Source organism: Panicum virgatum, chromosome 4K (assembly GCF_016808335.1).
Source record: "Panicum virgatum strain AP13 chromosome 4K, P.virgatum_v5, whole genome shotgun sequence".
Classification (NCBI taxonomy): Eukaryota; Viridiplantae; Streptophyta; class Magnoliopsida; order Poales; family Poaceae; genus Panicum; species Panicum virgatum.
The window spans coordinates 5247738-5274629 of NC_053139.1; the positions used below are offsets into that span (position 1 = coordinate 5247738).

General features: G+C 45.6%; 5 protein-coding genes across 7 annotated transcripts; 3 read left to right on the plus strand and 2 right to left on the minus strand.

Moving 5' to 3' along the window:
- Window positions 1–54: 54 nt before the first annotated feature.
- On the minus strand, window positions 55–5532 carry LOC120702718 (E4 SUMO-protein ligase PIAL2-like). Its single transcript, XM_039986641.1, has 11 exons — window positions 5245–5532; window positions 5013–5085; window positions 3316–3381; window positions 2040–2105; window positions 1838–1920; window positions 1178–1229; window positions 932–997; window positions 544–606; window positions 412–460; window positions 227–311; window positions 55–118 (listed from the first exon to the last, which is right to left on the minus strand). The coding sequence occupies exons 1-9, from the start codon at window positions 5439–5441 to the stop codon at window positions 422–424; spliced, it is 705 nt and encodes a 234-aa protein (XP_039842575.1). The 5' UTR covers window positions 5442–5532; the 3' UTR covers window positions 55–118; window positions 227–311; window positions 412–421.
- A 2104-nt stretch (window positions 5533–7636) lies between these two features.
- Window positions 7637–12384, minus strand: LOC120702717 (serine/threonine-protein phosphatase PP1). Its single transcript, XM_039986640.1, has 3 exons — window positions 11995–12384; window positions 8970–9529; window positions 7637–8262 (listed from the first exon to the last, which is right to left on the minus strand). Exons 1-3 carry the CDS (start codon window positions 12170–12172, stop codon window positions 8026–8028), a joined length of 975 nt encoding a protein of 324 aa, XP_039842574.1. The 5' UTR covers window positions 12173–12384; the 3' UTR covers window positions 7637–8025.
- A 742-nt stretch (window positions 12385–13126) lies between these two features.
- LOC120702716 (transcription factor PIF3-like) lies at window positions 13127–16946 on the plus strand. 3 transcript variants are annotated; one of them, XM_039986638.1, is made up of 8 exons: window positions 13127–13773; window positions 13890–13955; window positions 14081–14146; window positions 15227–15377; window positions 15474–15541; window positions 15653–15722; window positions 15814–15936; window positions 16516–16935. In XM_039986638.1, exons 1-7 carry the CDS (start codon window positions 13279–13281, stop codon window positions 15894–15896), a joined length of 999 nt encoding a protein of 332 aa, XP_039842572.1. In that variant the 5' UTR covers window positions 13127–13278; the 3' UTR covers window positions 15897–15936; window positions 16516–16935. The 3 variants fall into 3 exon arrangements, with proteins under 3 accessions (XP_039842572.1, XP_039842570.1, XP_039842571.1); XM_039986636.1 differs by having other exon boundaries at window positions 13132–13773; window positions 15227–15541; window positions 15653–15709; window positions 16516–16946; XM_039986637.1 differs by having other exon boundaries at window positions 13143–13773; window positions 15227–15541; window positions 16516–16946.
- Window positions 16947–18126: 1180 nt separating this feature from the next.
- Window positions 18127–19570, plus strand: LOC120702715 (protein ALP1-like). The gene has a single exon (XM_039986635.1). It carries the CDS (start codon window positions 18203–18205, stop codon window positions 19340–19342), a length of 1140 nt encoding a protein of 379 aa, XP_039842569.1. The 5' UTR covers window positions 18127–18202; the 3' UTR covers window positions 19343–19570.
- Window positions 19571–22565: 2995 nt separating this feature from the next.
- LOC120701805 lies at window positions 22566–26362 on the plus strand. The gene is made up of 3 exons (XM_039985619.1): window positions 22566–22993; window positions 24996–25142; window positions 26079–26362. Exons 1-3 carry the CDS (start codon window positions 22624–22626, stop codon window positions 26360–26362), a joined length of 801 nt encoding a protein of 266 aa, XP_039841553.1. The 5' UTR covers window positions 22566–22623.
- The last annotated feature ends 530 nt before the right edge of the window (window positions 26363–26892 follow it).

The window sequence follows — 26892 nt, forward strand, 5'->3', positions numbered from 1 at the left end:
TCAAATGAATTTCACCTACCTGCAGGATAAACAGTGATAGGTTGAGTATAGTCATCCAGTTTTGGAGCACTGAAGGATGCCACATTGTTTATAAATGCTACAGCTATGATATAATTAGCTGCAATGTGAAGTTAAAATCAAAAGTCATAAATAAAGAATTGGGGCTGATTGGTGTATACTTCTACAGTACAATTAAGGAAGCATAGCACAGCGACCAAGCATATACCATTAAAATATCCAACAGCTTGGATAATGTTTGCCCCATATTTGAGCATTTTGGTGATATCAGAAGGGAACTGGGGTCCTAGGTCCTGTTTGAAATGCACAAGCTCAGCTTTCCAATTAAAAAAATGAAGCCTAACCAGAAGTTCAGAAGGCACGGAAGCCAAAATAAAGCAAAAGGACACTAACCATTGAAACATTAGTCCTCTTGTCCACACCCTTTCCATTGACCAAAAAGCTGAGAAAAAGGACCGCGCATGTTTCTTGGTTTAACATTGGCATGTTACAAGTATCAAAACATAGGAGATAAACAAACCTCACATGTGGTGGGCTTGTGACACATGTCGAGGCATCTAAATTTTCCTTTTGTACAACAATTAGTCTCTGAAAAAGGAGAGACAATCAGTGACATTACTTACAAAAAATCTACATGCAAAAAAAGAACTAAAATAAATAGTCCTTAAGTCCAGTCACAAATATGCCCTAAGCCCCTAACTGCAATCAGTACAGATAGGTTCACATGTTTGATCAAGAAACAGAATAGTCTATGAAGTAAATAGTTCAGCAGCCGAAAGACTAGCATCAGTACACAAATAACTCCAATAATAGCAACAACTTGTTGAGAACACCCAATAGCTAAAAAATACTACTTTGCCCATGGAATATGCATGCCATAAAATTTGTCCCCCGAGTCCCTAACTATACTTACAATCTTTTCATCTCGAGATAGGTTCCTCTCAATAAAGAAGTCAGACATTAATACATCATAGCCAACCTACATAAGGTAGACAAAAGCATCAAAATCATGTATTCAGAGGTAAACATGCCTTTACCATTCATCAAGAATGTCTTGACCAATGATCATTCAAAATTAGATAAAAGCTGACATAGTGAATGATCAACTTTTACCAGGTATAATTGTAAAATTAGAGTTTAAGTTGAACAGAGTAACTACCTTTGCTTCAATAGAAGTGATTAGACGCCCAAACTTCAACCATGGATAATACCTATAAAATACAAGCATAAATAATACAAGAGAAATGTTTGAACAAATAGCTTGTACTATAGCTCTAACATATGAAGGTATGATCAAAATTTGAATATGCTGACATGAGTTATTCCAATTTGGCGCACATTTGACCAAATCGTTGAGATTAATGCAAATTCAAACTCCGCAGCTTGGAAAAAAATCACCAGCTCTAGGTAAATATGAATTAGTAGTCTATGTCATTTTAATTGAAACATCGTATTAATATCATGAACATCTTTGGATGGAAACGAAGATATTAGAAATCCACATCGTCAAACCATGACCTAGTAAATCATCTTTACACTGTCACTATTAATGTCTTTTGGCTCTAGTTGGACTTTATATCATCTGTATTCTAAATTGTGTATTGTGAAAATATGCAATGCTGCTGTAATTTTTTCACTTCATTTTCAGCATGCACATTCCGAATTTTAAAATCGGATACTGGGGGTTTACATGCTACTTAAACTAAAATACATTCCCTGTCAAAAACATGATTTTTTTTTTAATATTTAGACATTTGATAGTAATAAAAACATGCTTTTATGCGTCCATGAGAAAGAGGGAAGGAGGGAGACTCCCTACCTTGGCATTATTTGTGATATAATTTCAAGCACAGCGCTGTCACTAGCTGCCTGGCCAGAGGATGTGCAGAAGTTACCAGAGAGCTGAATACAAAGGGGAAATAGTTAATGTTTTGTTTGAAGGCTATCCCACCACAGAATTCAAACGATGAAAAACTGCTCATGGAACAAGAAACATAAATATAAAAATATTACATGCACACCTCATTAGCTATTCTGAGAATGTCACTGGAATCTGTAGGTTGAAACCATTTCTTGGAGCAAGCATTCTGCAAAACAGCCTCTGTAAGTTAGTAACTTAATATTATTGGTAGGCTGACCAGCATGCTATGCAGAACAATAAGCTCAAAAGAAAATTCTATAGTTGTAATTATATGCTAAGCAGCCTCTAATGCAGAACGAACACCCATTCCCTGTTCCAGGAACTTCACCCTGAAACCAAATATGGAATGTTCCAGAAACTCGCAGCCATCAGGACATCAGCGGTGCAAAAGGCTGACAGCGGCGGAGCCAAAGACATCCACAACCTTGACAGCATCCACAGGGGCAACGACATCAGCACCAGAGGTCTCCAGAGAAAGTGTGAGTACCAGATAGATAGCATAATTAGGACGGGGCAACTTTGCAAGTCCCTGATGCAGGAGCTGATGTCAGGTGGCAGCAGTTCGGCATTGTAGAAGGAGAGAGAGGGAGGGAGGGAGGGAGAGGAGGCAGTTGGTACTTGGTTAGCATATGCTGTTTTCTACAGTGGAGTCGGGGCTTGGGGAGTTGCAGCAAGTTATCTAGTTGGCTTGAGTGGGCCAGGGAAACACAGGCCAATAGCATGTCTCTTCTTTACTGCTTTTCCTTCCTATATTTCCCATTTTTTATTGTTTTAAACCTGTGATGCTGTGCTGCATCAGTTATGGATCAGCAGTTATGTATCATCCCAGATTGTGGCAGACGATAGTAAATGACAACACATAAACTATTCCCGGGAACATCATTCTAGCATATCATCCCAAAAATCCATGGTTCACATTCCATCTCTTGAGCAAATAGCCCAAAGGATGTACACCTTCATGCCATGCATTTTTAATGTGAACTCCCGTGTCCTGTGTTCTCATTCCTCGACCCCATCGACACGGCAACTTGGTTGCTAAGAGTAAATTAAAATACCAAAATACCTAAAACTATGTGCACTTAAGCTGTCAGAAAAAAACAGGGAACTTGGTGATTCTTTCCTAGAGCGTAAGGTTCTATCATGTTCAACATTGATTGGAACAGAAAAAATACTGAAAATGTATAGTTAGGCAACAGACTATTCCTTTTAAACACTACCAAGTATATATGTTTGGAACTCTGATTAGGAAATAAAACGACTTTGACCAAAGCGAGATCGAAGCCGTATTTCTTTTCCAATAAATTATTTGGTTACAATTGAAAAAGAAAGCAGCTACCAGAAATTTTATATATAACTGAAAAGGTACAAAAGTTTACCTTGCACGATATCACTAGTACCATAAGCGAAGATTGTATAAATGTTTCTTTCCTCAGCTCATATATCTGGCCAAAAATGATAGATTTCAGATCAATGACACAGTGATTTGCAGTCATACATTAATTTGTCAACAAACTATATGATCCCCCATAATGTGAGACAAAAACAGAGTTCAAGGCCAAATCTGGTAATCCTGCTGGCCATTTGTGCAACAGCTCCCATAACATGCTACCAAAGTTGCAAGGTGGTGGCACTAGCATTATGCATGGGCTAGGTGGCACCTTGAGAGGGAAAAGGTACTGAATAGTTTGGCGACTGCCAGAGTAAAGCATAAGGTAGATCAAACAAATATTGTTAACATGATGATAGAATGTGAAGAGTATGCTCAGCAGCTGTAATTTAATTTCACTTGCAATGCTAGCCTACCCCAACTTGCTTGGGACTAAAGGCTTTGTTGATGCTGCATGTTACAGACTCTCTATGATTTTTAGTAAAATATGTTATTCTTATGCTGCTTTGAATTTGCTATTTGAGCTATTAAAACAAAATTGAGGTGCTGTGAGCCTGTGACGCTTCAAACGATATGCATAGTATGCCTCATTGTACTTCTGAGAAAATGCTACAAAGAGTGGTGAAACATTCCTCTTCTGTAATGCATTAATATTAGCACAAGTGCTTTAATAATTAATTCAAACAGATACTCATCCTAGAAAAGAAATCGGGTCACACAATTAACTTCACCGCATAATTATCATATCTGTCAGGCGTTAGCCCACTACTTTAACTGAGGCATACAGGCATATACCAATCAAGGACAATTCCTAAAAGCAATGTTATACAGTCGCCCGACTAATCGCAATTAATCACAATTAGTCAGGCTTATCGTTCCCTCGGCACCAATAAGCAGCTGTGACTAGGTCTGGCGACTAGAATTCTAGTCGCCCGCTTAGTCATCGATTAAACGCGACTAGTTGTCCAACTAGACAAGAAAACGATCAGAAACTAGACTACTGGGCTATTGGGCCGGCATTAGGCCCTTTAGGTTTTAGGTATGTATTCGCCATCACCCAAATCGCCCACGTGAAAACACGCGGAGCCGTGGACACGCTGCTGCCCGCCAGCCAAAAATTACGCCTCCGCCCGCTCGAAGCCTTCTAAGCCGGCGCACCCACATAGCAGGAGCACGCAGCTGCCGAGGAAGCCACTCAAGAGCTCCCAGCCTCTCCGTTTTGGTGGTTCCCCCAGGGATTCCCGCGCTCAGGAGCTCCCAGCCTCTCCGTTTTGGTGGTTCCCCAAGGGATTCCCGCGCCCAAGAGCTCGACGCCCAAGTCCCAAGATGAGCTCCTCCTCTGATGGCAAGTGTTTTGCTTCTCTTCTCTTCTCTTCTCTAGTTAGCTCCTGCTCAGAGCAGCTGGATGTGCACTGCATGCTCTGCTCTGCTTGCTCTGCACTGTTTGCTCTGCTTGTTGTGCTCTCCTTATATATCATATCGGTCCTGGTATGACAGGACGACTATACAGACGACTAGGCTCGACTAATCAGCCTGATCGACGACTGATCACCTTATCGGTGCCATGGCGACTAGTCACCTTATCGGTGCCATCACGACTAGGTTCGACTAGATGACTGTAAAACATTGCCTAATAAAAGAAAAAGGAAACAATTGATTCATACAGGGTGAGAGCAATAGAATTACCTTTCTCAAAATGGCGGGTATCTCATTGGCCACCACAGGAATATCACCAGCCGAGACCGCGAAGTCGATCCCTCTGCAAGCGGAAACACGAGGTGTCAGCACGCCGCCGACGAACAGAGCGGCGGGATAAACCCTAACCCACAAGGGGATTCGAAGGGGCAGGGCGCGCGGGGACGCCGGGAAACCCTAGGAAGCTCGGAATCGCAAGAGGCAGTGGGGAGGCGAAGCGTACCTGGCGAAGGCGTAGGTGAGGTGGACGAACTCGCCGACGGGGAGGATGGACATGCCGCTCAGGTGGTCCCTGAGGCGTTCGCCAATCGCTTTCAGGCGGAGCGCGTTGACGGTCAGCGCCCTCTTCGGGTCAGTGGGTGCCTGCGGCGGCGGCTGCGGCGGCGTTGGGTGAGGCGCCGGAGAGGCGGCGTTCGCCATGTTGCGCAGTTGCGCGGCCGCGGAGCGAGAGCGGCGGAGAGGATGGAGGTTGCTTTTCCGCCAGTGGCGGAAACTTCTTCCTTTTCTATAATATAAAAGAGAAACTGAATTTTTTACCACACACAAAAAAATAAAGAACTTCTCTCTCGGTAGTGGTTGACAGTAGGAAGAACTGGGAAAAGACCGCGTTGAAGAAATGTGGGGAAACAAGAGTCCTCTTCTCCGTTCTAATAATTTCTTCCTTTTATTGAAACAACTTTCCTTTTAACTTTATAATTAATGGAATATATTTAATCTAAGATTCTTCTTTTCTATCATAGAGCTCTACACCTCAACCGATGGAACATATTACATTTGGATGGATCTAGTTGTATCTGCACTCATTATGTGCACTTGTGTTATCATGCTAGAATTATATATATGTAACAATGATGTCATCAATTTAAGAAAGAAACTCATATGATATATTATTCATATAATACATTCTCATCATTTTAAATAATGGTATTGCCCAACTAAACATGGTTGAACAAGCTAAAGTCTTAACTAAATAAGATATAGCTATATGGAACTAGCACTAACTACTGAGTAAATATTGAGATAGATGAAGCAATACATCAATTTTGACCCATGATTTAGCGGCATACGGTTGCAACAAGGTGAGCCCTTCAGCCAGATAGGGGCTTTGCAGCAACTTGGTACGGCTCCGGTTTGGTGGAAGTTCCTGTGTAGAGGCCTGGCTCCGATTTGGTGAGGGTTCCGATGAAGTGTTCGGGCTCCGATTTGGTGGGGACTCCAGTGGAGTGGTGCGATTTGGACATAGCAAGGATGTGAGGTTGAGTAATCAAGCACCGGTGCCCACACGAGCTCGAATGGATTCGGTGTAGTGAAATCGTCAGATCAACAAGAAGATGTGGCGCTACCGCTGTGGTGGGAATCTAGCAAAACAATGCTCGGCCGCTTAGTACCTCGAGCTTGGAGTAGCGGCTGCGGAGGGGAGAAATGAGAGAGAGAGAGAAAAAACCCTAAAAAAGCCCATGCTTGCTTTATATAATGGTGCATGATGTTCACATGTCAGAATTAAAGTAGGGTATACAAATGGCGCAATGACTTTTCTACCCACTGCACTCTACCTATTGAATTAAAATACAAACTTCTCATCCGCACCTATTGTGCTAAAATAGCACACGGAGTTTCTATCCAGTCACATGTATTATCTCACACTAATTATTATTTTAGATTTTAAACAATTATATATCTACCGAGTGTCCCTGATCTGCCAAACAGCAGAAACAATACCACTAACACCCGTTTGGATGTCTGAATTGAAGGCTGAAATTTGGTATTGGAATTAGCTGCCTTTAATACTTGGTGTTTGGATGTGCTTGGTATTGGAATTGGGAATCTCCCCCAATACCGAGCTCGGCATTAGCCTTCAGCCGCAACCCCTCACTCGATTCGGTGCTCTTATCCTCTGTATTCATCGGCATTGGCTCTCATCTCGTCTCCCTCTCACATCCCCTGCTGCCCCCGCGCCTTCCACTCCGGCGACCCCTCCCCTTTTCACTGTGGCGGCGACTCCCTCCCCTTCCACCTCGGCGGTGCAAGCCAAAAGCAAGGCGGCGCCCCTTCCACTCCGGCGGCGGCCCCTCCCCTTCCACCTCGACGGCGCAAGCAAAAAGCAAGGCAACGCCCCCTTCCACTCCGACTGCGGCCATTCCCCTTCCACACTGGCGGCAGCGCCCCTTCCACTCCGGCAGCAGTGCAGGTCCGTCCCTCCCCCTCTTCCTTGATCTAGATGCGGTCCGTTCTAGCCAGCAGAAAATTGATTTGGGTTCTTTCTTAAGATTCTAAACGCCAATGCAATGACATCCAAACAATAGAATTGAAATCGCATCTCATTTCAATACCACGGCTGATTTAGTATTGAACCCAATTCAATTCCATACCCTCCAATTCAGACATCCAAACGGAGCCTAAGACAACTAGTAGCTCCGTATGGCCAAATAATTTTTTTTAGAAAAAAACATGGCTCGAAAAGGATCATCGACATGGTCTTGGCTGTGCATGTTCAAAGAACAGTGACAACAAAAAACAAATACTTAACCGTACGTTCAAAATCATGATGACAGACATCATCATACAACAAGCAAAACAGATATTGACCGGAGTTCAGTCGTTTTCTGCCATCAACATCAGCTAAAGACATCTGCTGCTATCCAGTCGTTTTCAAAGACAAGCTTTATAGTTACAGGTAAAGAACAAAACATCACGTCTATATTCACACACAATCTTCACAGCAACCAAGGCTGCCTATCTATCCATAAACATGTTGCATTTTCCGAGGAACAAGGATACAAGTCAACAATAAAAAAACAAAAGTTTATGCTAGCGTGATCTTCCATTTGGTTGGCAAAATGCCAGGATACATTTGCATCAGACTTCAGATCATCACAAGACAAGAGCCAAGCTGGTCAATGTTTCAACATTGCGTTAGGCGCACCAAAACCGTTTACCAGAACAAGTCTAGGGGGAGGACACTTCATCACAACTTCGCAAATTCAGTTTAATTAAGAGAATCCACCTAGATACGAGTGACACTTATTTTTATCTTCCTTGGTGGTGTCCCGGGTCTTGACATGTTTCCAGTTCCGGCTTTTCCTTTCTTATCTGAAGGTTTAAGTATCTGGAACGAACATGTTAGGGAATCATCTATGCTCATCATGGCACCAGCATTGTCGAACTCGCCACAGTAGTTGGGTGCAGAGAATATAGTAACGAGCTGGCGCTTGGCGAAAAATTCATACCCATCCTCCACGACCTGTGCAGAGAGTTTCAGTTAAAACAAAGTCGATGGTAACAAAGGCAGTACACACAATAATAACAATACTAATAGTAAACAAATTCGCAACAGTGACTAAGAAATGGCGCTTCAGATGTTTCAGTTATTACCCTATTCTGAATAAACTAAGGAAATCCAATCCTCAAATTCAAGAAAAAGCGGAAGGAGTTTAAGGTTGAGCCTAATCATTCAAACTGAGACCTTCAAAACCATGTAATTTGACTGAATTTGAGCATTTCACTTAACAGCAAGTCTTGCCCAAGTTTAAGGTTGATGGCCTCAAGAAGGTATGAGCAAAGATTCAGTCACATGGCAAGAGTGCTGACACAAATATATCAACATTGAAATAACAAACTCTACCTGCAAAATATGTGAAATTCCTTTTACCCAACATGTCGGTTAAACATTGTTTCACAGAAACAAGAAGTAACGGTGCAGCATGCTACTCCTGGAATCACTATACTGAAGTAATTTCCTTTTTTAATAAAAAATACACGCGCAATATAGACCAGAAGTAATAGCACTTTCATTCATAAGGACACAAAACTGCACAAAAATTCCAATATAAAGGTCCAAATCAAATATAGGGTTGAAAAATATTCAGCGTGATAGTTAGTTGTTGGAATAACATTAACTGAATTAAATTTACTGGCAATAAAGGTGTATCACAAGATCAGTATGCATACCTGGTGAGCTCTGCAGACCAGGTCAAGATCGTGCTTCTGAAGAAATTCAGATACCTTGTCAGCTCCAAAAGTGTAGGACACCCCCCTGTCATTCTCTCCCCACCCTTCAATCTCTTTATCAGGATCTGACCATAGCAGATCGCAAAGAAGACCATGGTCAGGCACATCCACAGGACGGGCAATGCCGCGTATCTGGTCCATATTCTTCAATTCAGGAGACAAACCCCCGTGCATGCATAAGATCTTATCATCGATAAGTGCAGCCACTGGGAGGCAGTTGAAGCATTCGGTGAAAATCTTCCAGATCCGTACATTGAATCTTCTCTTACACTCATCAAAGAATCCATATATTCTGTTGATGGAGGCACATTCATGGTTTCCCCTGAGGAGAAAGAAGTTTTCTGGGTACTTTATCTTGTACGCCAGGAGAAGGCATATCGTTTCTATACTCTGTTTTCCCCGATCAACATAGTCACCCAGAAAGAGATAATTTGCCTCTGGTGGGTAGCCACCGTACTCGAATAATCGAAGAAGATCAGAATACTGCCCATGGATATCCCCTGGCAAATAGTAAAGAAGAAGATAAATGATCAGTATCATCCAAGCTGTGCATTATCAATTGATTAAGGATGAGTTTATAGGCATACATTGACCTTAGGGCGAAACAATGAACATATTCACAAAAGAAGAAAAGGGCAATGCAGCTAATTATGAGATACAGAAATATCTGTTAGTGCACTTAGCACACCCATGACACACAATGCGGAAAGTTTTTTTTTTCCTACTGACTTCAGTCTAAAGTTAGCTATTCAGTCTAAAGTTAGCTATATATGCTAGTACCGACACTACCATATATTAGATAAAACCAAAATATCAATGAGAAAATGTTCTTTAGCCAACAAATTTGTTCCCAACAAAGAAACCGAATATAAAATTGTAGTTTGGCCATTCTTACACATTTATGTCTAGTATATTGGTAAAGTTTGTATTAATCTAAAGTGTACTGGGTCAATATAACACAATTCGCACTATCACACCGTGAACCAAACATTCAAAACAATCATTAACAGGGAATATGAGACTCTATGAATAATTGTTGACTTGATAAGCAATAGATATCAATTCTGGCTTGCCCGGATGCCAAGCTGCAAAATCCTACAACTTAAAGACATCTCTGGAACTTATTGAGCTATTCACACAACAACAACAACAACAACAACATAGCTATTCACACAACCATGATTTTTTTTTCTCTTCAGTTCTTGTTTCCCTGATATATCTATTTTCTTCACTATCGTACTTTCACAGGGAAACCACAAAAAGAAAAGAAATAGTCTGTCGTAGCTCTAGAAGGAGGGCTACAGCCAGGTGGCGTAGTGCACCCGCCTAATCCCAGAGGGTGGTTACTCGGGGAAGCGCAAGCAATTCGTCAGATCTTCTCATGAAGCAAGAACACAAGGACACTCGGGGATTTAGAGTGGTTCGGGCCGCCGAAGCGTAATACCCTACGTCCACTGAGAGTTGTATTGCTCTTGTGTCTGTGGATGAGTCTATCCTCTGCCTCCAAGTCCCTTTTCGACTTGAGTCCTTCTCTAACGGGCGTCTCCCTTTTATAGCGCAAGGGAGACGCGTACACAGGCGTTGGACCCCAACAGGTGGGCCCAATGAGGATGTATAGTATACCACGAAAAAGACATTAATGGTGCTACAGTGGTTGAGAATCTCTCCCGGATACGTTTTATCGTACTGCGGACTCTCTGACCGAGGGGGGGGTCTTCACTTGTCCCATCGGCGAGGCGCCCGTTGAGGCAGTGTAGGTTGTGGCGTAGACTGTTGGGTCTACCGCGTAGGCGTCATGATGGGCAAAGCCGAGCTGTCGTGTCCAACTGGCATAGCAGACTGACGCGCGTAGCGGGGGCGGCGCCGGCGGCTGCACTGTGTACCTCGGTAATATGCGGTCTACAGTGAGGCCTGACAAAGGCTGTCCCATGTGCCGCGGCGGCAGAGCACGCCTCAACCACCCGCATTGAATGCGGTGGGTGGGCGAGTCTTCCAACGGGAGACCCGCGCCCGCGCCTGCGGGACACGTGGCGGCTCCGGACCCCCCCCCCCCCCGGCGGTATGTTGGTTCTACGCGCGTGGGAGGTCCGGACGGGCGCAAGGAGGTCCCGGACCCCTATGGGGGGTCCGAGCCCTCGGCTGTTTGAACTGAGCACTCCCTTCTCCGGGACACGTGGCGTCACCGGACCCTTCCCAAGAAAGGAATGGGTCCGGGGCCGTTGGCCGGGTGAGAAGGGCTCCGGACCACGGGGGGTCCGGCTGCTTAGGTCGGCAGCGCGTAGTCAAGGATAACTACGAGGCTCTTGCCTAGGCACAGCAAGAAGGGGTACCCTGGTCCAGGGGTACTGACATAGTCATTGACATACTAGCAAGCAAGTTAGTCTCACTTTGTCTCATCTGCAATCTCAAGCAACCCAACATGGTATGGTAGCATAGGCATGTTAGACAAGCTACACATGTTAACCACTATTACTCAACTGGCTTATGTTATCCTGTACTTGATAGAAAGAAGCTACAGTAGGGGTAGGGACCTCTTCTGGGGTTTAAATGCCACGAAATATAGTGTTTGGGGGTTTCAAATTCAAAGTGACTAGTGACTGGGTGGGGGTTCTTGCTGCTTCCTGAATGGTCTTAAACTTTAAAAGTTCACCAGAAAATAGAACAATAAACATGTTGTATTCCATCTAAACACCTGAAAGAGAATTGTGCAATCCAAAGATATCCATGCACCAGCCTCTAATTACTAGCGGAGCTGCCATAGCATGTCAACACGCGAAGGGATTCCAAGACTAGTTAATCCAGAGAGGCCACCCCAGTAGCAACAACTACTCGGTGGAAACACAACCTAAACGAGCAGCGCTTGGCAAGAAAATTTTCCCGAGAAAGACGAGGGAAGACGGAGGGCCTAATAAGGCTAGCACGCTTTTGGACGCTGTTCTCATGGTTGTCGCGAGGGCGTTCTTACCGCATATCTTGATGGGGGCTTCGAGCTCGAGTAGGTTGGGCTGGGAGAGGAACACGTCCTTGGCGGCGGCGCAGAGCCGCCGGATCTCCGCGTCCGTCACCTGCGCGTTGCGCGGCGTGCGCCCGCCGCGGGCCTCCAGGAGCCGCCGGATCATGTCGTCGACCACCGCCGCCTCCATCGCCTCGCCTCGCCGGTAAGGGGAACCCCTATCTGAGATGCCGCCGCCACGCGGATGAAACCCCCCGCGGCCAAAAGTGGAAACCGCTAAACCCTAGCGCTCGCCGGTCGACGGGAAGACGACACGAAAAGGGAGGGAGCGCGGAGGGGAGGGGATTGCTGATGCTGGATGAGTTGCGGAGTCGGTGGCTAGAGGGTTATCGCGCCGAATCTCCCCCGCAGCAGGAAGCTGGCGTGTATTAATTTGGACGGGCTTGGTGGACTAGGGCGGTTGGGTTGGGCCCGCGGCGTCAGCCTGCTCTATTTGAATTTGGGAAGGCGATGGGCCGGTGGCCGCTAGGCCGAGTCAAAGCTGTTGGAGGTTCGCTTTTTTTTTTCCGTTTCAGCTTAAAAATGGTAGAGTATTTCCTCCAACAGATATTAGAAGCTTAAGGCATCGAGCTTAAGGCATCGACATGATATTAGAAGGTGAAATCTTGGTCGGATATTACCATGGTACTATGATAAAATCATGATAAATCCAATTACACCAATTTCAAATACTACAATCAATATATTTATTTGATGGTTAAAAATGGGAAAGGGATGCAAATGAAACTACACTATAAGGGTTGTTATAATTGAAAATACTGGTACCGGTTCTGAGCTGTCCACTAGAATAGAATAGAATCTACGCACATTTATATTTCTTCCGCTTCAAATTCTGAATCTGAGTTACCGAAAACCAAAAAGAAATAACAGCCGAAACAACCAAGAAGAGCAACCGCACGCTACACCACAGGAGACCCCCGGCGCAGAAAAACCCGCGGCGGCGAACTGGGAAACCCAAACCCACACACAACTGAAAGCCATCGTAAATGCACACCCGCTCGGCACGGACGACAGCGACCAGCCCGAGCTTGGCCCGGCTAGCAGAGTAGAGCAGACACCGAGCCGAACCCCTCCTCTGCACCGCCGCTCGCTGCCGCACGGCCGCGCCCGGGGAAAAGCGGCCAAACCCCCCGTGAAAAGTCCGGGGAAAAACAAGCCCAAAGCGGGCGGGGGCGCGCGCGGGCGAGCAACCGGCCACCCACCGAGCTCGGCTCCGCTCAGCGGCAGCAGCACGGCATGGGCGCAACACTAAAAAGAAGGAAGCGGCCGCGCCTCCAGCCCCAGACCCACCTCCTCCTCTCTCCACTCTCCTCGCCCCCTCTCCCTCTCCTCCTCGCGGTGACGCTGCGGCTGTGGTGCGGCCCGGGCTGCATGGACGAGCAGGGGTTCGGCGGCTTCGGCGGGGGCCGCGGGGCGGCGGTGCGGGGCCAGGGGCGGGAGGTGATGGCGGCGCTCCTGCAGCATCAGCACCACCACCACCAGCGGCGGCGGCAGCTGGAGGTCGAGGAGGAGGCGGAGGAGGAGGAGGAGGCGCGGCGCCAGATGTTCGCCGGGGTGGCGGCGTTCCCGGCGGCGGCGCTGGGGCTGGGCCACGAGGCGGACTACGGGGAGGAGGCGGGCGGGGTCGGGGACAGCGACGCCGGCGGGTCGGAGCCCGAGCCGGCGCGGCAGCGCGGGGGGTCCGGCAGCAAGCGGAGCCGCGCCGCCGAGGTGCACAACCTCTCCGAGAAGGTGCTGCCGCCGCTGCCCGTTTCGCAAAATCTCAAGTTTTCCTCTTGCTGCGTGCTCTGAGTTCTCTGTGCGAGTGCTAAAGATCGTTGCTTGATTTGGTTTACTTCTGGGCGCAGAGGAGGAGGAGCAAGATCAACGAGAAGATGAAGGCGCTGCAGAGCCTGATACCGAACTCCAACAAGGTCAGTGGAAAACGAGAAGAGCTGTCCCTCTCTCTCTTTCGCCATGAATTGAAGGTTCTTGAGTTGTGTTCGTGCTGGATATGAACTTAAATGTGTTTGTGCCGTGGTGTATTTTTGATGTGCAGACTGACAAGGCATCCATGCTTGACGAGGCCATTGAGTATCTGAAGCAGCTGCAGCTCCAAGTGCAGGTGAACAAATTGTACATGCCTGCATGATGCGAACGCATCTGTCCACTCCAATTCAAACTAGTAGGATTAACATAGAGTATCTGGCTTTATTGATCCTTCTTCCAACATGTGACGACATATTAGTGCGATTCTGATGCCAGCCGACTTATTATACCTTTGCATGATGTGTGATGAGCTTTTAAAAAAAATGATGTGTGATGGGTGCCTCATTAATTTGCAGATACCTTTCACCTGCATTTGTTCACACATGATTCAGTTGACGTTTTGCTTTTTCGTTCTCTTTTTTCTTTAAGTGCTAGACCTGTTACCACACCATGGTCAAATCATTGATCAATGCCAAACTTCTTTTTTTGTTAAATGAAAACACATCCCTGTCTATTATGTTGGAATCCGGATGGTTAATTGTGGCCCTAGGTTATTCTCAAGATATATACCCCCTCCGTTCCAAATTGTAGGTCATTTGACTTTTTTGAACCCAAGTTTGACCACTCGTCTTATTCAAAAATTTGTGCAAAATATCAATTCTTTTGTTGTTGGTTGCTTTATCAATACAAGATCTTCAAGAATGACTTAAATTTGGCAATGCTTGCACAAATTTTTGAATAAGACGAGCGGTCAAACTTAGGATAAAAAAAGTCAAACGAACTACAATTTGCAACGGAGGTAGTACTTTCTTAACACATGATCTCATTATGCTGTGCGAACCCAAGATAAATTATATGTCAAGTGGACCGGAAGAACTGCCATGGCATGTGCAAATCCCTATATTCTACAATACATGTATAGAAAAGATGGTAACAGAGATGGTTTGCTAAATAATCAAGACACGCATAGTTTCAGTAATAGGCTGACAATGCGTGGCAATGTTCATAGTTAGTGTTAAGACAAGAATATTGACTATTTGCTTTAGTGTACAGAAACCTTGGACTGTTTGTGACAGTGAGCATCTAGTTTTGAACCAAATATTACTATATTAGCTGGGTCCATACTATTCTAATTAGACTTTAATGTGCGTTTTGCGGCTTTAGTTTCTCAACTGCAACTATAGATTTTAAATTTTTTCCTATGAATTTGTTACAGATGCTGTCTATGAGAAATGGTGTTTACTTGAACCCACCATATCTATCTGGTGCGCTTGAGCCTGCACAAGCATCACAAATGTTTGCTGCACTTGGTGGGGCCAACATCACAGCATCAAGCTCTGGGGCAGTGATGCCACCTGTAAACCAAAGTTCAGGAGCTCATCAGGCATTCGACCCATTAAATCCTCCACAAAATCAACCACTATCTTTCGTCTTACCAAGTGTTCCTGACAAAACCATTCCAGAACGTCAATTTCACTTGGAGTCATCACAGCCCCACCTTCGAACATTTCGGATGCCTGAATCTTCTGAGGTAACTTTTTTTATTGGGAATAAATCAGAATCTTGACCCGAAGTCTTACTCTCTTAAATACCACATTTCAGTTTCCTGGTGTTTTCCTAACTTGTAGTTTTCTTTTGCAAGATGATGCTCCGGGGGGAGATAATGGCAAAGCATCAGCTAACTTCAGCTCAAGAAAGAGTTAGTCTGCCAGGTTTATGACCGTTTATTTTCATTTGGTGCGCATCACAGGTTATCTTCTCATCCTTGACTTATTGCTGACCTTTTCCTGTGACCCCTTATAGGAAATGATAGGAAACCCATTAGGCAAGAATCATCAATTGCAAGCGCTGATCATTTTGATGGTTGCTCACATAACAAAGAGTGATTACATGATATGGTACTAAAAAAATGCAGGACATGTGTAGGTAAGCTTCTCATTTCATGCTTGAAGAGATGTGGGTGGAAACAGACGATCATCGCATAGCATTACTCTGACAACTTGACCTCTTTTTGAACTTTAAGAAGTTGGAGTTTGGTTCATTTGTTTGAATCTGGATTTGTCGTATTCTTTTGCATGTTGTCTCATGTTTGTTTAGACTGTTGGTGTTCTTTTTGTTGAAAATGTGAAAATTTGTGATACTTCAAGCCTGGACAGAAGAATCAGCTTGATAATGAAATTGATGTAGTGTTTAGAATGATGTAGATCATAAAGAGCTCATTGCCCCCCTGCAATTACGAAGTTCATTTGTTCTATGGTTTCAAACATATCATAAAAAGGATTATTCCTTCAGGTAGGTGAGCTAACCATGGTAGCTCATAGCTTAAAGTTTTCATGCATTCTGTACTATCACATCTTGGGATCTAAATGCTGCAATGGCAAGTTAGATTGATAAATAAAGCATGTCAGTAGCTCACCTGTTTCCTGACCTAAAGTTGCAATTTTTTTAGTGGTTCTGCAGCTCATTTGCCATTTGTTAACATTTCCTTTTTTTTATCTTGGACAGCTTAGGAAATGGCCACTGATGAAACTGAAATGAGGACTGAAGACGGGATGAGCGAGATAGTTCAGTAACCCAAGCTGACGCGCACGCTTCCAAAGTTATTTACCACCGTTACTGCAACAGTAACTTTATTTTTTGAAGCAGCTTGAATGCTTCACCAAGCAGTTAGCAGGGCAGTATTTGATAGTAGAAACCATGTCGTACTGTTGCACATTTCTTGGTCTACGGGAAACTAGCAGGTCACTGAGACTGATGTGTTTTTTCTACCAGCAGCGCACGCCAAGCTGCGTGTAAGCTAGATCAAAGATGTGAGGCTGGTTAGCCAGCTCCAGCTTCAGAGTTGTGCTACTAGGCCAAATATTCTGAATATAGCCTGCTGAAAGCAGTCCGAGACCGAAAAGGCTTCATGCTTACATTTGTTGAAATTGTAACAATCTGAGAAAGGCAGCTGTCGATTCTACAATTCAGAAGAGTCTGTTACGCGTCGTCTCCGCGGCGGCGAAATGCCCAGCGCGCACCAAGGCGGAAGGGCATTCTGTTCGTAACCTTTGAGTTGGGAGGAGGAAACAAAGCAGGCCATGTTGGCAGGGGGCATTGCGTAGCGTCAGCAGGGGAAGAACCATGCCGGAGGGGCCGAGTAGAACCTACCTACCAGCAAGGACGAAGAGCTTCATGGGTGAGGGAGCGTGGGGGGAACGTGGCCCATGGCGGCCGGCAAGGGCGGAGGAGCGGCGCGGCGGGCGTGCTCGGCCCGCGCCGGCCAGCTACGGTGGAGCGAGGCGCAGCCTCGAGCTCGGGCCGCGGCGGCCGGCAAGGGTGGAGGAGCGGCGCCGAGCGGAGAAGCAAGCCGACGTAGGAGCACGGCGGAGGGGAACGACGGAGGGGCGGCGCTCGATGTGAGGATAGCTGAACAGAGGAAGGAGATGAGGCTCACAGGAAAAAAAAAGGAGAAGACGATGACAGGTGAGGCCCACGGATGGATGTTACTAACGGTGTGAAGTTGGCATCCATACCATCTCTCTAATCCAAACACAAAATTGGGTTGGATTTATCCTCTAACCAAGCACTACATGAGTTGGACCTAACCAAAAAAAAATAGGGATGGACCCAATCCATCTCAAAACCAAACACATGCGTGAGTCCATTGGAATTTGGAAGGAACCCGAGGCTGGAGGCTTTCGTCCGTCGAATGGAGTATCACTATATTGTTCTCGGAAATTGAATAATTGTGACGTGGATTCAGGATGCAGAGCGCAAACGTTATGCTTCGAGCTGCCCATTCAGCTGGGTCAGAATAAGCCACAAATTCAGTTATTCAGACACGAGCAAACCCGTTACCAAGCTTGATTTTAGACTCAATAACAGACTGCTCTCGCTAGAAATTTACACGAACTTCTCATGAAACGGCAGGGAATCTCAACTTTATATTCGAAAATTTTACTCGAGCGTCTCTCTTCGGCGCACGAAAATTCGCAAATGTTTGTAGAGGAACCGATCGGTTTCTGGTCAAATCGAGTCGAGCCGGCGCAAACGGTGGCTGAGCGCGACCGCGCACGGCCGCGGCATCATCACCGGCGTCGCGTCACTGCGATCGCCTTCCCCCTCTCCCGTATTTCGCAAACACCGACGGCTCAACCACCACCCGCACCAGCAGGAGCACCACCATGCGCCCCCGCCCCCTCTCCCCTCCATGACGCCGCCCCCGCCCCTCCTCCTCACCGCCCACTCCGCCGCCGCTCTCCTCCTCCTCCTCGGCCCCGACGCCCGCGCGCGCAAGCGCAGGCGCCGCGGCGAGGCCAGCCCCGACCCGGACGCCGACCCCGCCCCGGCCCCGCAGCAGGCGGCACCCGCGCCCCCGGAGCAGGACCCGCCGCCGCCGCCCCTGCCGCTGCCGCCCACGAGCCCGGACCACTACCCGCTCGCGTTCCGGGTCTCGGCGCCCACCTTCCACTTCCTCTCGGGCCTGCTCGACCCGCTCCTCTCCGACCCCGCCCTCCCGCCGGCCCCGGTGCTCCTCGCGCTCGCGCTCGCGCGCCTCGCGTCGGGCCTGCCCTACCCGGCGCTCGCGGCGCTCTTCCGCGTCCCGCCCTCCGCCCCGCGCGCCGCCTCCCGCCGCCTCCGCCGCGTGCTCCTCGCCAACTTCCGCTTCTGGCTCGCCTTCCCCTCCGACCCCAGCAGCGCCTACTCCGCGCCGCTCCCCTCCTGCCGCGGCGCGCTCTGCTGCGCGCGATTCGCCGGCCCGGCTGGCCCGCTCGCCGCGCAGCTCGTGGCGGGCGCCTCCTCCCGTGTCCTCTCCCTCGCCGCCGGCTTCCGCGGCGACCGCGCGGACCTCGAGGTGCTCAGGCTATCGTCCTTGTACCAGGAGGTCGAGCAGGGGAGGGTGCTCGAGCCCGCGCAGTATCTGGTTGGAGATGGGGGCGGGTACCCGCTGCTGCCCTGGCTCATGGTGCCGTTTCGGGGGCCGGTGGTGCCTGGCTCCCCAGAAGCGGCGTTCAACGCTGCGCACAGGGCAATGTGCCGTCCGGTGAGGCGTGCTGTCCGGAGCTTAATGGGGTGGGGAGCCATTGCTCGGCTCCACGAGGAGGAGAGCCCTCGTGCAGCAGTGGCGTGCATTGGGACATGCGCAATGCTTCACAATGTGTTGCTGACTAGGGAGGATTACTCTGCATTGGCACCGGATGAGGCGGAGTCGGAGAGTGATTTGGGGGGAGTGCTGAGCCAGGGAGATGACGCTGGTGCTGGATCAGAAGGATTCGAGGTTGATGGGCGTGCATTGGTGTTGCGGAGTGCACTGGCAGCAACGATGAGGGACCTGCGAGCGCCTGACTAGCAATGGTGATTGTTTTACAATTTCTGTCATTGCCGATTCTTTTCAATCATATAGTTTGTATAGTGGTGAATATTTTGATTCCATTGGGTTCGTCACTCTTCAGTTTGTTGCTTCCTCAATAAAAGAAATAAGACTATCACTTGGCATCTCTTATAAGCATTGACATGTTTGCAGTAGATGTAACACTTTCATTATGACTGTATGCGCTGATCTTATTGTTGAATCCTACTCCGAGAATTTCTTCACCATTTACCAGTGCAGGTGGTTGAATTTTGTGTGGAACAAATTATCCAAATATGTTCGTTGAATTGGATCTTCATTACTGTTCTTAGAGTTATGCATGACATGGCTTCGAGTGACCATTCTATGCAACAGAACACCATTATTTACTTATCCACTCTCACAGTAGGAACATCAGCTAACTAGAATGAGAAAGCTGCCATATTACTCGTAATTATTCAACTAATGAAAGCAGAGTTTCAAGGACATTCCTCATGCTAGGTCTTTTGCTCCTCTCCTCTTCCACACATGACACCCCTATCTTTAACACCATGACTGCTTGTAAGTGTTTGAATTCTCCATCTAGTCTGTAGTCAACAAACTCTTGGAGCCACGACTGATCTTTCCTTGCCAATTTCTCTTTCAGAACATCAAACAAAGCATCGAATAGACATTTCCACCTCCTCCTCACAACCACTCAACTGGAAACCCGAACCCCTTTCACTAACTCGAGGATCACTACACCATAGCTGTAAACATGGCCAGGGTTTTTAAGGCGTCGCCTAGGCGACAAGGCGGTTCCCCATCGCCTTGCTTAAGGCTCGCCTTAGCCCGCCTTAGCTCGCCTAGGCGTCGCCTAGGCGACTGAGCGGCTCCCCATCGCGTCGCCTTACCGCTTTGAAAACCTTGAACATGGCCTTTCCGGTGATTGGAAGATTTTAGAGTCCACTCTGGAGCAACATACCCTCTTGTCCCTTGCACTCTTGACAACATCTGAGCTCCTACTCCTCGACTTAGTAATTTTACCAATCCAAAATCTGCAATTTTTGGCTTGAATTCTTAATCTAATAAAATGTTCTCTGATTCAACATCACAATGAACAATCCATTCATGGTGGAGGTAGGCCAGTCCTGCTGCTACCCCAAGAGCAATATTGTACCTTTGTCTCCACTGCAGCATAGAAATTAAGTTCTGAGAATCAAACAGAAATCTGTCTAGTGAACCATTCTCAACAAACTCTGAAACCAAGAGCTTGTGAATCTGCTCGGCACAAAACCCCCAAATTCTCACCAGATTCATGTGATAACTTCTTCCAATGATGCTGAGTTCAGATCTGAACTCTTGCTCTCCTTGCATCACATCCCGTAGCTTCTTCACTGCGACCTGCCTTTCATCCTCAAGGACTCCCTTGTGAACCGTTCCTGATGCACTACTTCCGAGTTCTTCCATGAAACACTTGGTCGCGTTCTGTAACTCATGGTAGCTGAACTTTCGGAATTGACTAGAAATTATCATGTATCCTTCGTCCCTAATCTCTGGCCTACTCTCCCATTTGTAAAAAATCCAACACCCAACTATAATTAAAATCACTCCATTGTCGAGCAGCGTCAATGCAGAAGATAGGAAGCACCCAAAGTTGAACCAAGAATTGCCTCCCACAAACATTTGTAATGAGGGGTATGGTTATTTTTCAGTAATTTTGCAAGCATGGGTTAGTCCAGCTGCCGATTCTAGTGAATAAAATGCTGCCTTTGGAATTTTCAGATAAATATCATTGTAAGGATCTGGAAGTTCCTGCCATTGAAAAGCAATACCTTTGGGTAACATTCACCTGTTCCCTTTCGGTAACCAAAAGCTTGGCAGTCTGTAATGTTCAAGCACATATCCCTGCACATCCACCATGGCAGGAAGCTTCTTAAATGAGAAGTCCTGACTGGGCATGGTATTAGTCTTGCACCTCAGATTTGATCCTTCCTAAGAAACTTAAAAATCCGATATGGAACTTACAAAAATTCCCTAATGATGCACCTCTAATATATATCACACAGTTCAAAATTTAGTAAAGATTGAGCTCATCTGATGCTTTAAAAATTCAGCAAAGTTTATATTATTTATTTCTTCAAAATTTCAAATTTGTTTGAGATTCAACTTCAAAAATTTTCAAATTTGGGTTATCTATACTCTCCCTATCACTATGCTAATTTTATGATTTTTTATTCACGTTTGCTACCTCAGTCGAGTGAAAAAAAAAGAGAGAGAGAGAATGCAGAAAAATCTATGAAAAATATAAAAATTGTAAAATCACCAACAAACGGTTTTGATAGGCTGGATATTGATTTTGTAGTTGAAAGATAAAAATCAGACTTTTGCGATGACTGAAGGAGGAAAAAATCTCAAGAGAAATGGTAACACGTCTTTATTCCAATCGAGCCCGCGTTGCCTTCCGGTTCCGGCCCAACTGAGTCCACAACAAGCTAGCGAGCAGTAGACGCAAATTGAGGCGGCGAGAAGATCAAAGGAATATTCCTGACGGCCAATGGCAAGAGTCATTCAGTTCAAAAATATACAAATAGCAAATCAACGGAGGAAGATTACGTGAACCAGCGAATGGTTGGACACCCCTTGGATGCCGCCAATCGAAACGCTCCGCTTACTGCAGGTTGCACACGTTAGCATTTGGGTGGGGGATTAAGCTGACGATCACTTGTTTATATTGACCAACTCTTGAAGTACCTAACAGACTTTAGAGCTTTCACCAACTCCGTAGGCAGTTTCTTCTCAACTTTCACATCATTTGTTAAAGATTTATGAAGTATTCTTCATCAAAAACATCTGAAAATTGCTGATCTGACTAAACAACTTTAATCCCGTCACAACAGATATTTGAACATCAATTAGAAGTATTAAATATAAACTAATTACAAAACTAAATATATAAATAGAGTCTAATTTACGAGACGAATTTATTAAGTCTAATTAATTCATCAGTAGCATATATTTACTATAGCACAACCTGAGCAAATTATGAACTTAGGCTTAATAGTTTATTCTCGTGTATGCAATTAATTTTATAATTACTCTATATTTAATATTTTTAATTGGTGTCCAAATCCGATATGGCGGATACTAAACTTTAACTCCTAATCCAAACGGCACAGATCGAAAATCGAAAGCATCTCTCTAGTTTCGCTCCTGCTGCGCGTCAACTTCCACTCCGTCCTGCTTATTTCATCTCTTCGCTTGTGCTGCTGTGCAGCTGCTCTGCTTCCCCTCCCGGTCCCATGGCTTCGCTGGATCCCACAGACTTGATTGATTCCCTTCTGGCCATGCGCAAGGCGGTCCGCGTGCTGTGCACATACTGGAGGTGCCTGTTCCCAGTGTTCATCGGGGCCTATCTGTTCCACCTTGCACAGACCACGTTGCTGCTGAAGCTGGCAAGCCCCAGGATCAACCTCGACTCCATACCCTTCTACGTCTACGAGATAAAAGACAATTCAACCGCGCCAACAGCTGACGGCCTCGTGGCCATGGCCGTTAAGACTTCAGGCATGGAAATCTCGCCCTTGTGGAAACTCCACTTCGTAGGGTATCTATTGTGGATGTTGTCCATGACGGTTATCGCGCTTTCTTTCGCCAACGCCTATCGTGAAGGTAGTACCTTTTCTTTCTTTCTTTTTCGATTTGGTGAAGGTATATCCAACTTCAATCAGCCTCTTTGCTATTTATGATGGTCCATCATTTAATTAATAAATTGTTTTGCTTTTCTGCTAAGCCTACAATCACCTTGTCGTGCTCAAAAATACTCCTCATCTATTTCACAATATTTGTCATTCTACGATTCAAAAAATTTCTCAAATGATTTGTCATTCTTACATGCCAAAGCATTGATAACTCTCCACACAATCACATCACTTTCCCCCCTTAATTCCACTCCCTAGCCAAATGGACCAGCCAATTGGGATGCAAGCTATTAAGGACCAATTGGGACGTACTTAATGAGGGAATTAATTCTCTTTGATGCTCCTTTTATTTGTGTGATGTATAACTATAATGATAAGTATTGTGAAACGAGGGAAGTGTGACTTTGCTACCTGCTTCCTCTGTCGAGAAATATAGTTTCTAGATTGTCATAAGTCAAACCTTTTAAACCAACATTATTAAAAAGGTGTTGGTGCATTGGTACTGCAATCAGAGAGCATGTCAAGCAGTAGAAGATAAAAAAAGAAGAAGATAAGAACATAAAAATGATATTGCTCGGTTCATCATGAAACGAATTATCACAATATGCAACTATTTTAATTTAAAATCATTTATATTTATAGATATCATTGGTTAAACTTTAAAAAGTTTGACTTAGAACCAACCTAGAAGTGACTATATTTCTGAACGAGTAAAATGCATCAGAGGTCCATCAACTTGTAAGAGGGTGTCACTTAGGTCCATCAACTTTGAAATTGTATTTTTTGGTCCATAAATTTTAATTTGTGTCACTTTGGTCCACAAACTCTGGAAGTCCATTTCTAGATCCATAAACTTATAATTTGTGTCACCTAGGTCCATACCCCTCTAGTTAGCCTTCACGCGCCGATATCGCACCAATATTAATCTACACGGTGCCCACACGTTGATGGAGTTTCGCCAGAAGGGTGAAATTTGATCCGCGATTTTGAATCAAGAGTATGGAGAGGAGATAAGAGGGATGAAAGATTTATTTTGAACCTTATTGACATGTATTAGGGTTTAAAGGTGAGCTTACGGACTGTCATTGGTGAGTTCTGGATCTTATATCTAGAGATGACCGTGTAATATGGGTGGAGAGGAGGGGTGATGGCTTGGGAAAGATGGAAAGATGTCACAGAGAGACTCAACAATATGTGTACCGTGGTAGGGGATATTACGTCCTCTGTTGCGCGGGTAGCCGGATATGGTGGCACCAGATGCTGTGGTGAAAAATCTTGTGACGACGTTCAACTTGGATCAATCCAAAGTAGTTCTCAGTGAGTGTTTAAAATATATTCATGGATAGCGATATCGGGGTAATCTTTGTGGGCACATCTATGGCCACATGACTGCTCATCGATGAAGTTTATGGATCTAAAAATGCACTTTTGGAGTTGATGGATCTAAGTGGCACAAATTACAAGTTTATGGACCCAAAATGTACTTTCAGAGTTTATGGACATAAATGACATAAATTACAAGTTGGTGGACCTAGAAATGCACTTTTGAAGTTTGAGGATCTAAATGACATACCCTAACAAGTTGGTGGACCTCTGGTGCATTTTACTCTTTCAGAGTTTATCATCTTAAATTTGGTATGATATTTGATTTGATTTGGTTGTATCAAAATTGACTTCACAATTACCTATGGTCATGTAACTCATTTGTCCCCTTAAAGCATGGATAGTTTAAAGGCCTGAATTGAATATTTTATGTAGTTGGAGAACCAGATAGACTGAGGGATTGTCTGAAAAAAAACATTCCCTCCCAATAAATTGAGCGGAAAATGAACTAATGTTTCTTCCAATCCCCATCAATCCGTATGGATACAAGGGGATTCACCTCTATACCAACAAGTTATGGATTGGTTTTAGTTCGCTATGTAATTTTCATACCAAATATCATTATTACAGCATATTTTTCATGTGGACAGCTGTAGACAGAAGACCTAGGACAAGGGATCAGGAGCAAAGGCAAGGCATCGCTATCTCGACCTGGAGAAAGTGCAAGAGTTTGGCATTTGCATTGGTAATCTGGGATGCCGTGGGCGCAATACTGGGCGAAATACTGGACGAACAAGGTGATCAGTTGGCCTATTTTTTCGGCAGCCTTGGCTGCGCCGTGTACCTGGTCGCCGTGATGATCATTCAAGAAGAAGGCCTCTCCGGACGCCGGGCGATCCAAAAGGCGTGCACTCTCGTGGGACGCAGAATCAAGGACTTCCCCATCTACCACTGCACGTCACTATTAGTTTTGTCTGCTCTGATGTTTGTCTCCTGGGCATTTTCTGAAGTACTACACGGGAAGGAACCGGGTCCGCCCACGACTAGGGAGGACACGGCCGCTGAAATATTCAGGTTTTCTCTCGTCTCAGCCTTTGTGGCTGCAGGTAATCAGTCAGTCTTCTGCTTTGTGGCCATAACGAGACAAGAAGAGCAATGAACGGCGCCTGCGTAACGCCGCGGTAACGCCGGTAAGTATAGGCATGTTTGTTACTTCCTCCGCTCAGAAATTATAATTTGTTTGATTCTTTTTATCTTAAATTTGACCACTCATTTTATTTAAAAATTCATGCAAAATATAACTTTTTTGTTATGGCTATTTATTAATAAAAGTTTTTTAACAATAACTTAAATTTTACTATATTTGTATAATTTTTTTAAATTAAGATGAGTGTCAAATTTAGAGTCGAAAAAGTCAAGCGCATTATAATTTGGAATGAAGTGAGTACTTCATTTCACAAACGCTTAACCCTGTTCGCATAGAGCATCCCGTGCATGGTGCTTTCAAAAGGGGTGGCCTTCGCATGGTACTCTATAAAATATGGTCTACTGTCAGCATAAAAACATGGCAGCGATAAATTGTTTTACAAGGAAAACAATCGCCGCAATAGCAAGGATAATCAGTAGGAGTTTTCAATGAGTAGTTCCGTCAAACCCATCCACCATGGGGGCGGGCCTCAGCCAATGGGAAGATTCGTAGCTTCTAGTTTGTTCACTACTGTCTCAGCGTACAGGAGGAGGCAGAGACGCCATCCACTACTTGGACTACGTCCAGCGGGAACCAGGACGTCTACAAGCGGGAGGAAGAGGACCAGAGGAGCCCGAGGAAGAGCGGGCGCGCGCTGAGGAGGCCACATCATCACCAGGCCAAGCGCACATGGCAATCGGGGTCCACGCAGAGGACGCCAAATCATCACTAGGCCGGGCGCGCAAGGCAATGGGTGGCACTGAAGGCCCGAGGCCCAAGAGGCTTCGCCGGCCCAACAGCAAGTACTTCGGGCCGGACTGGACCAAGTAGAGGAGACGTCCATCTCTAGTTGTTCATTATGATTTAGATAACAGTGGATACCTAACTGTGGATTAATCTAAAAAAAACTAACTGTGGATTGGACTATGTCCATATACATAATTTAAAAATCCTGCAAATATGAGCTTATAAATTCACAATCATCAAAATCACAAACTATCATCTAAGGGAACCATATTTTTTACACCGGTGGCTTCAGATGTCCTCTATTTGTGACTTAGTGCAGCATGTACATGAGTACGGCGAGCTGGGAACGGGAACGCTGAATAAGCTGCCGAGGAGGTGAGGCCAGATGGGGCAGGCAATTTCTTCCTGTGCCCCTTCGATACTTCTGTAGCCGCCACGCATTTGCTTTTGTGATTCTTCTTGTACAGTGACCATCGTCGTAGCGACCAATTGCTTTCTTTTGTAAAAGTTTTGGTGCATCTTGTTCTTCAGTCTACCTCGTCTTCTAGACCCCATTTTCAAACAAAAGAGTTCCTTGTGCTGTGTAGTGAACACAACCTAAGAGTTGCAGTGTA

Excerpts from the sequence above, each read along its gene's own strand:
- LOC120702716 (XM_039986636.1), top strand. The coding sequence starts at position 13,279 with ATGGGCGCAACACTAAAAAGAAGGAAGCGGCCGCGCCTCCAGCCCCAG. Across the intron at positions 13,774-13,889 it reads TGCACAACCTCTCCGAGAAG|AGGAGGAGGAGCAAGATCAA; the intron begins GTGCTGCCGCCG and ends TTCTGGGCGCAG. Across the intron at positions 13,956-14,080 it reads TGATACCGAACTCCAACAAG|ACTGACAAGGCATCCATGCT; the intron begins GTCAGTGGAAAA and ends TTTGATGTGCAG.
- LOC120702715 (XM_039986635.1), top strand. The coding sequence starts at position 18,203 with ATGACGCCGCCCCCGCCCCTCCTCCTCACCGCCCACTCCGCCGCCGCT.
- LOC120701805 (XM_039985619.1), top strand. The coding sequence starts at position 22,624 with ATGGCTTCGCTGGATCCCACAGACTTGATTGATTCCCTTCTGGCCATG. Across the intron at positions 22,994-24,995 it reads CGCCAACGCCTATCGTGAAG|CTGTAGACAGAAGACCTAGG; the intron begins GTAGTACCTTTT and ends TCATGTGGACAG. Across the intron at positions 25,143-26,078 it reads CGAAATACTGGACGAACAAG|GAGGAGGCAGAGACGCCATC; the intron begins GTGATCAGTTGG and ends CTCAGCGTACAG.
- LOC120702717 (XM_039986640.1), bottom strand. The coding sequence starts at position 12,172 with ATGGAGGCGGCGGTGGTCGACGACATGATCCGGCGGCTCCTGGAGGCC. Across the intron at positions 9,530-11,994 it reads AGCCCCCATCAAGATATGCG|GGGATATCCATGGGCAGTAT; the intron begins GTAAGAACGCCC and ends ACTATTTGCCAG. Across the intron at positions 8,263-8,969 it reads TGGTCTGCAGAGCTCACCAG|GTCGTGGAGGATGGGTATGA; the intron begins GTATGCATACTG and ends CTCTCTGCACAG.
- LOC120702718 (XM_039986641.1), bottom strand. The coding sequence starts at position 5,441 with ATGGCGAACGCCGCCTCTCCGGCGCCTCACCCAACGCCGCCGCAGCCG. Across the intron at positions 3,382-5,012 it reads TACCCGCCATTTTGAGAAAG|ATATATGAGCTGAGGAAAGA; the intron begins GTAATTCTATTG and ends ATTTTTGGCCAG. Across the intron at positions 607-931 it reads TATCTCGAGATGAAAAGATT|AGACTAATTGTTGTACAAAA; the intron begins GTAAGTATAGTT and ends CTCCTTTTTCAG.